Source organism: Stenella coeruleoalba (assembly GCF_951394435.1).
Source record: "Stenella coeruleoalba genome assembly, chromosome: 1".
Taxonomy (NCBI): domain Eukaryota; kingdom Metazoa; phylum Chordata; class Mammalia; order Artiodactyla; family Delphinidae; genus Stenella; species Stenella coeruleoalba.
This window is the reverse complement of record NC_137169.1, coordinates 112854753-112863162: the sequence shown is the minus strand read 5'-3', so window position 1 is coordinate 112863162 and position 8410 is coordinate 112854753. Positions and strand designations below refer to the sequence as shown.

The following is an 8410-nucleotide window of genomic DNA, read 5'->3' as shown; positions in this document are numbered from 1 at the left end:
CAACTAAAGGCCCCTACCTCCTTAGACCGTTCCCGGGCTCTAAGGGAAAGGACTTAGAATCTCGGAGAGCCTGTCTTCTGCTCCACCCATGGCCACGCTGGCAGGGAGGGGCCAGGGCAGGAACCCAGGGCTGGGACCAGATGAGGGGATTTTCTTCACCGTCTCGGAAGAAACTGGGAGGACAGCTCCGGCAGGGTGGCGGGGGTGGGGTGCGGTACGGGCATCGGGGCCACGTGCACGGATTCGCCGAGGGCAGCTGGGCTGCAGTGTCCCTCAGCGCTAGACAGGCCCCCGGGTTCCGCCCGCTCAGGATACCGCATCCTCTGCGGTCGGCGGTCTTGAGTCTCCCGGCCTGTCTCCGAGGTTCCCTGCCTGACTTCCATTTGTTTCTCTGTCTCCTGGCCCTCTCCCCCGGGGTCTCGCTCACTCCCACTTGGGTCTCCGCGGGGAGCCGTTCCCTACCCCCTTCCTTTGATCTCCCACTTCAAAGCTGCTCGCGGCGGGGCGGCCTCTCCTTCCGCCAGTTTTACGGCTCAGAATGGTGACACCTGAGACCCCGCTCCGCCCCTTCCCCGGGGCACCCAGACTCCCCCCAACCTAGGTGGCAGCGCGGCGCGCCGAGGGCTCCGCGCCTCAGTCCCCGCCTCCCCTCCCTGCCGCCTGCTGCGATTCCCTCGGGGGTCTGGGGAGCCGAGTGACAGAGAAAGCGCCGTAATAAAGAGCTCGTGTCAAGTGATTGGCTGTGACCTCTGCCCTCCCCAGCCTGGCGCTCCAGGCTCCTGTTTAACCCTTCGATGCCCGCCCAACGCTTTAAGAAGAATGAGTCTCTTTGCTTCAACTTCCAGCGTCCGCAGGCGCTACTTGAGCCCGATACCGGGTGGGGAGTCGAGGGTGGTGGGTAGGGGGTGAAGCCCCCTCCCAGCCTCTTCGAGTTGTTCCAGTAGGGGGAGCCGTTGCCTCACTTAGGTGCCTGGCCCCTAAACCCCAGGGCTCCCCAGCCGGTCTCGAGTTCGGAGCGGTCACACTGGATCCAACTCAAGCTTCAGTGGAGCCGGAGCTCGGCCGCGCATTCTCTTCCCCAGCTCTGGCTTGCAAGCAGGGGTTCACCCGCCGGTGGTGTCGCCGGGTGTCCGGCGCCAAGGAGTCGAGCGCACCGTGTCAGGTTGGGCAGGGATGGGGAACAAGCGAGGTGCGACCCTGTGCCTCGGACTGCAGGACGTGAGAGCCCAGCATCTGTGCCCCGGGCCTAGCGCCCTCTCCTCTCGGTTGAGAGCCCAGTCCGAGGGCTATAGCCCTCCGTCCGCCTCCTCATCCACCCACTGGCGCGGGAGCCAGCAATCTCGGGCCCCCTCAGCGAATTCTGGACCCGCCCACTGGGCTAGATCCAGAGGACGGGGTGGGGGTGGGGGTGGGGTGGTAATGCAGGGCCGGGGCTCAAGGCCCCCCAGGTGGGGTGGAGGGGGGGGCGGAGCGGGAGGCGGGACCACCTCATTCTTGGGCAAGGGCGGGTCCACAAAGGGTATAAAAGCTGCCCGCGCGAGAGCCCAGGCCGGCTTTAGGGTTATCCTCGGACGAGTCCTGGATCTTGAGTCTTACCATCCGGCGAAGGCGGCGGAGACATCTCTTTCGACTAAAGGACTCAGCGTCCAGTGCTCCAGCCGAAGGATCTAAGGGGACCGCCACTAGCACCGCCACCATGCCCAACTTCTCTGGCAACTGGAAGATCATCCGATCGGAGAACTTTGAGGATCTGCTCAAAGTTCTGGGTAAGGAGATTTTTGAGCGCCCGGGAGAGGAGAGGGGGTTCCGCCGAGGCCTCGGAGGTGGGTACGAGAAAGAAAGGGAAGTTGGAATCAGGGCGTGGGAAGCTGGGCGCCTGCATTCCCAAGAATAGGGGTCAGACGCCTGGGTCCCAGGGCGCTGAGCCCGAACACCTAAATCCTTCTTCCTCTGGCGGGGCGCCCACAGACGCCAACTCCTGCGGCGACTCAGCCTCTGAATCAAGTAGAAACCAGAAGCATGAGGTCGGTATTCCCTGGGGTGAGGCAGTGGGGTTCTCCGCAGTTCGGAAGCTGCAAACCCTGCATCCAGGCTGGGAGCCTGGGTCCCTACCCAGCCGAGCCTCCCACCCCCACCCCAGGCATTCCTGCCTCCTTCCCCTTGCCCCCCGCAGGTAACCCAATCCCCGGGCAGATTCCAGATCTCTCTGTGCGGGGCTCCACCCACCAGGTGATCCGTCACCGCAGGGCCCCCAGATCCCCCTTTCAGAACTTTTCCACTCTGCTCCCCCCACCCTCCATCTGTGAGACAAATATTTTCCTACAGCGAGCAGCTCCAGAATCCTAAACTCGCTCTGGATAATTATCACTTTCTTAGATTTCAACAAATGGCTTCGTGTGAAACCCCAGCCATCCCCTCCCTTTGAGAAAATCCGAATTCTCTTCTCCCTGCCTCCCTGGAGACGGGCTGCAGCCCAGCTAGGTCTGTTGGTTAAAGGTGGAGGAAGTTGAATCTACCCAGACTGCCCTTCCCAACTCCTGTGTGCCCTCTGGTGTCTGGGGAGGAGGGGTGGGGAAAGCCTGGGCCGGCTGGGGAGAGGGCTCTGCAAAGAGATGGAGGTTAGTCAAGGACCCAGCCACTGGGAAGCCACCTGGAAACCCTGGAGCCATCCATTTCTGAACTGAACAGAGAGACCCCAGCTGGAATGAGCAGAGGGCACCCTGTGTGGGGCCGGGGGCTGTAGAAATGAGTCAGGAACTAGGAAGGGGCTGGAATGCAGTGAGGAAAGCAGGAATTTCCATCCTTCCTTACCATTAGTTCTGCTTGCAGTCTGACCACAGTATTTCTTGTAATCATGTCAGCCTTTCTTGCCCTACCCTTGTTGAAAAGAAAGATCCAGGACTCCCCTGGTGGTCCAATGGGGACCCCGCACTCCCAGTGCAGGGGGCCTGGGTTTGATCCCTGGTCGGAGAACTAGATCCCGCATGCATGCCTCATGCTGCAGCCAGGATCCCGCGTGCCACCAAGATCCTGCCGAAGGATAACAATTTTCCCTTCAGAAAGCCTAGATGCCATTCCATCCCCCAACTTCTCTGGATTCTGGCCCCTCTCCCCAGTGGAGGAGGCAGTGGCCTGGCACACCCCCAGGCCCCAGCTGGAGGATAAGATCCCAAACCCAACCCTGTTGTCTGTCTGTCTTCAGTCTGTTTGTCCTCCCTGCGGGGTCTCTCAGAGCCACGTGCCCTCCTCGGGGCTTGCTGTGGGGCAGATTGAAAACAGACCCGTTAGACAAACACAGTCCTGAGTCAGCCAACGTTGGCTGAGCCTGGCCCCAGCACCACAGGTACCAGAAGCGGGCTGGAGGGGTGTCTCCTCTGGACCTAGCCTTGCTTCCGCAGGAATCTCAGTCCCTTCTCACCCCTCTTTGTCCTATGCAAGAGTCTCTCTCCCGGGGAGGGATGCTCAGGTATTTGGGGGATACCCGTCCCATCCAGTATGATGGTTACGACACACAGCTAGCAGCTCCTGTTCCTATAACGGGAAAGATGGATAACAGGATGGACTTCCCGGGTAGCACCAGAGAGTGAAGTAGTCTTTTTGTCCAAGGAGGTGGAGTGGGATATGTCTCTTTTACCAAGTCAATTAGTCCTGGGAACCTCAGTCATTTCTCCCTGGACCCAAGAGATTGGCAGCCAAGAAGTGGGCTCCTGGGGCTCCTGAGGGACAGGGCTTCCTCCCACTCCCTTCTGTCTGGAATAGAGTGGGTCTGCTCTGGTGCCGAGGGGAAAGGGGATTTGTTTCTTCTCTAGGGACCCAGGTCTGGAGGAGGGGCAGGGGGTCTGGACCACATTGGGAGGTAGGGAATCCCACTTGCCTGGCCCAGCCCAGCTTGGCCCCCATCCCACCCATTGCTTCCCTGAAGCGTTCTGCTCCAGTTCAGGGCAGGAGGCCAGGCCAGGTGAAGGGTGTAGAGCTTGGACCTGGGCCCTGACTAGAGGTGCCTCCCTGCCTGCTTGACTTCCTGCCAGAGGGCTGCTCTCTCTGGCTCCTCCACTCCTTTGAAATAACTAGGGAATAGAGAGAAGGGGTCCAATCTGGGAAAGGATAGGGGGACAGGCACAGCGACTCTGAATCCACAGAGGCTGAATGAGAAGACCTGACCCCTGAAGTTGGGTGGGTGTTCCTGGAGTCGGGCCCACATCAGGGGAGGGGAGGGGAGTGACCCTTTCTGTTCCAGGAGGGCAGGTGGGCAGGAGTCCGATGCAGGGAACTTTGTCTGAGCCCCAACTCTGGCTTTTTCTTTGCCTTCCTTTTATCAGTGAAAATAACAACAACAATAAAAGTAGCTATTGTTTCCTGAAAACATATAGATGTGCCTGGCACTGCGTGTGTTAGGGCCTAAACACACATCATCCCATGTGACAGGCTCTTGAAGAAGTTACTGTCTCCATTTTACAGTTGTGGAATCTAAGGCTCAGAGAGGTTAAGCCATTTGCCCAGGGTCACCCAGCCTGCAAGGGAGGGTGAGCCAGGTGGAAATCATGGCCTAATAGATCTTATTTCACAGCCGGTGGTGTCCCCAGGCTTCTGACCATTCTGTAGGGGGAAACAGCTGTCCCACTTCTTCCCCTGCTGAGAATCCCTGCTCCTTCTCATCCTGGGGAGGGACAGAGGCTCAGCAAATAAAGGCCACAAGACAGGGGAGGGGAGTGGGCAGAGAGGGAAGTGGCCCCTACTCCAGGACGTGAGTAGTGAGGCCTGGCTGGGGAAGGCCTGCCCTGCACGTGGGCGGGGGTGCAGACGCAGTGACTCTGATGAGCCCACCCCAGCAGATGGTCTCCAGCGGGATGGACAAAGGACCAAAAGTGAGGTGAATTGAGCCAAGGTGAGCTGTCGCAGGATGAGAGGAATAGGGGGAAGCTGCCCCCAAGAACCGAGTGAAGAGCTGAGACTTGGGGATCCCGATCCAGGGCTGCTGACTCATCCAGGTGGGGCCGTAGCTAGAAGCAGAACTCCCAAGGGCGGGGCACTGCCTCTCTGTCCCTCCTCCCTGAACCCACCAGCCATCAGGGCTGTACCACCTGCCCTCCCTTCAAGGTGCTTTCTTGGACACCCAGGCAGCTTGCCCCTCTTCCCAGCCGCTCACAGTTCAGCCTGCTCCTGCTGTCCCTGGGGAGAGTGTGAGCCAGGCGCCTGGAGCACCCATAAGAGTCGAGCCTCTCCTCTCCCTCCAGGGGTGAACGTGATGCTGAGGAAGATCGCCGTGGCTGCAGCATCCAAGCCAGCAGTGGAGATCAAACAGGAGGGAGACACTTTCTACATCAAAACCTCTACCACCGTGCGTACCACAGAGATCAACTTCAATATTGGAGAAGAGTTTGAGGAGCAGACTGTGGACGGGAGACCCTGTAAGGTGCGTGCCGGGACGGGGTCCCTCAGGGCATCTATTGCCCTGCCTCTCAACATGACATTTTCCAGTCTTTTCCTAGAGTCTTTCCTCCAGTTCCAATGGAGAAAGTCCCTAGATAGTGGTGGTGGGAAGAAAGGGGGTGCATCCCCTATACCTCTCACAGCATTGTCCCTGCTGTGGGCCCACCTCACCTGACCACCCTCTCATGCAGAGCCTGGTAAAATGGGAGAGTGAGAACAAAATGGTCTGCGAGCAGAGGCTTTTGAAGGGAGAGGGTCCCAAGACCTCCTGGACCAGAGAACTGACCAATGACGGAGAGCTGATCCTGGTAAGGCCTGCCTCCTCTCAGCTCACAGCAAGCCCAGTGCTACCTTCAGAGATTTTCCGGGACATTCCAGGGTGCAGGAGATTTAAGAACAACTGTGGCTGGTCTCCCTGTCTCCTATGAGGCTGCTGGGGCAGGACTAGGCTGTCTCTGTCCCATACAGTGTCCTTGTGCAAACGTAAAAGGATGTCCCTTCCATTTGGAACAAAGGACATGCGCTGAGAGGTCCCAACAGTTCTCCGCGGGGATCTTCCTGGCTTGGGGAGAAAGACTTAGGATGGACCCCTGGGGCTGTACTGTCCTCCATCCCATGATGCCCAGGCATTTTGTGACCAGGACCTGTCAGTCCTGAGCCAAGAAGTAGGTTTGGACCTGGAGGTCAAGCAGAGTACCTCCGCCCAACCCTCCTGCAACCAAACACAGGACCCAGGCTAACAATGACTTCTCCCCTTTCAGACCATGACAGCGGACGACATCGTGTGCACCAGGGTCTACGTCCGAGAGTGAGTGGCTGTGGCCCAAGAGCCGCCAGAGCCTGCCACCAGCCCATGCTCCCTGCTTCACTGCCCCATGGGCTGCCCCTCCCCCATTCCTTCCTTCTAGGCTAGCTCTCCCCTCACCCCAGTCACTTCTGGGGGTGCTAGGATGCCTCCTGCAGGGGCTCTGCTTTTCTTGGCCCCTCCTCTCCTCCCATACACCAACAAAGTGGGATGGATGGCAGGACCCCAGATCACCCGTTCCAGAATCACTCCCCCCATCCCAAGTCAGCAGTCCCAGCCCCAAGCCAGCCCAGAGCACCGTCTCTCTCTTTTTCTGCAAGGGGACCTGAGGGCCCGACTGGGAAGACCGGCCCTCTGTCTTCCACTCTTTGTCCCTGTAGCCCATACAGTGTAGAATATTTATTGGTTAATTTTATTAAAATGTTTTAGAAAATAAAACCTGTCTCTGGCTCATTGGGAAGGGGTTGGGTAAGTCACCTGAGTTCAACTTTGCCTCTAAATTGCAGTGTGAGAGAGTCGATGTTTCAGCAGCACCGGTGCGACTTACACACCTGGGAGGGAACCACCTTCCCTTCACCTTTCTCATCACCACCCCCTCATTTTCTGCTGAGTCCATGAGCATCACCTTCACTTCCCCTCCTCCAGCCTCCTTTGTCTCCTGCTCTGGCTTCCAAGGCCACCAGGGCCCCCCTGACTCTGAGCTGGCATGCTGGGGAACTGATTCCCACCTTCTCCCATGATGGTGACATAGCTTCCTCCTCCTCCAGTTGTTCCTTCTCTCTCCTCCAACCCCAATCTGTGGGCGACCCTGGGCCTGGCCTTGGCTTCCCACCTGGTTCCAGACAAGCTCGTCACCGCCCACGGGCTGGCCTTGCTCTTACCCAGGTATCCTCTGTGTCTGAGACAAACCCATCTCTGCCTTGAGATCCCTCACTCTGCCCCATCTGCCCTGTCTCCTGGGTCTTCCAGGCCCCTTGGGTCCTCCTCCCACTCACCTCACTGAGCCTCCACACTCAGATCTGTCCCGTGTCTTCCCACATTCCATCATCATCTCTCAAATGCCTGCCCTCCTTCCCCAGGCCACTGCCCTAGACCATGCTTTCTCACTGCTCACCTCCTAACTGTTTTGCCTGTTTGCTCTTTACATTATCATGCTGTGATAGGGCGAAATGAGCACAAGTGTTAGAATAAGAGAGGCTCAAATCCTGGTTCTGCCACTTGCTAGTTGTGTGACCTCAGACAAGTTACTTAGTGTCTCTGAGCTTCAGTTGTCTGGAGTTTTTGTTTTTGTTTTTGTTTTGTTTTTGCGGTACGCGGGCCTCTCACTGTTGTGGCCTCTCCCGTTGCGGAGCACAGGCTCCCGACGCGCAGGCTCAGCAGCCATGGCTCACGCGCCCAGCCACTCTGCGGCATGTGGGATCTTCCTGGACCGGGGCACAAACCCGTGTCCCCTGCATCGGCAGGCGGACTCTCAACCACTGCGCCACAAGGGAAGCCCCTTGTTTTTGTTTTTAATTGAAGTATAGTTGGTTTACAATATTGTGTTAGTTTCAGGTGTACAGCAAAGTGATTCGGATATATATATATATATTTTTTTCAATTCTTTTCCATTTTAGACTATTACAAAATACTGAATACAGTTCCCTGTGCTATACAGTAAATCCTTGTTGTTCACTTATTTTATATATGTTAGTGCATATCTGTTATTCCCATACTCCTAATTTATCCCTCCCCCATCCCCTTTCCCCTTTGGTAACCATAAATTTGTTTTCTATGTGAGTCTGTTTCTGTTTTGTAAACAAGTTCATTTGTATTATTATTTTTTTGGCCACACTGCCTGGCTTTTGGGATCTTAGTTCCCTGACCAGGGAGTGAACTCTGGCCCCCTGCAGTGGAAGTGTGGAGTCCTAACCACTGAACCACCAGGGAATTCCCTGTATTATTTTTTAGATTTCATGTATAAGTGATCTATAATATTTTTCTTTCTCTGTCTGACTTACTTCACTTAGTATAATAATCACTACGTCCATCCATGTTGCTGCAAATGACAATATTTTATTCTTTTTTATGGCTGAGTAATATTCCATAGTGTGTGTATATATATATATATATATATATATATATATATATACACACACACACACATGCCATGTCTTCTTAGGCCAATCGTCCGTT

The 8410-nt window shown here is 56.5% G+C and overlaps 1 protein-coding gene across 2 annotated transcripts; it reads left to right on the top strand.

Moving 5' to 3' along the window:
- Positions 1 to 1696: 1696 nt before the first annotated feature.
- On the top strand, positions 1697 to 6242 carry CRABP2 (cellular retinoic acid binding protein 2; the record flags this gene model as incomplete). Of its 2 annotated transcripts, XM_079936786.1 has the most annotated exons (4): positions 1697 to 1766; positions 5235 to 5413; positions 5622 to 5738; positions 6192 to 6242. In XM_079936786.1, 4 exons carry the CDS (start codon positions 1697 to 1699, stop codon positions 6240 to 6242), a joined length of 417 nt encoding a protein of 138 aa, XP_079792912.1. The 2 variants fall into 2 exon arrangements, with proteins under 2 accessions (XP_079792912.1, XP_079792913.1); XM_079936787.1 differs by lacking the exon at positions 5622 to 5738.
- Positions 6243 to 8410: the final 2168 nt, after the last annotated feature.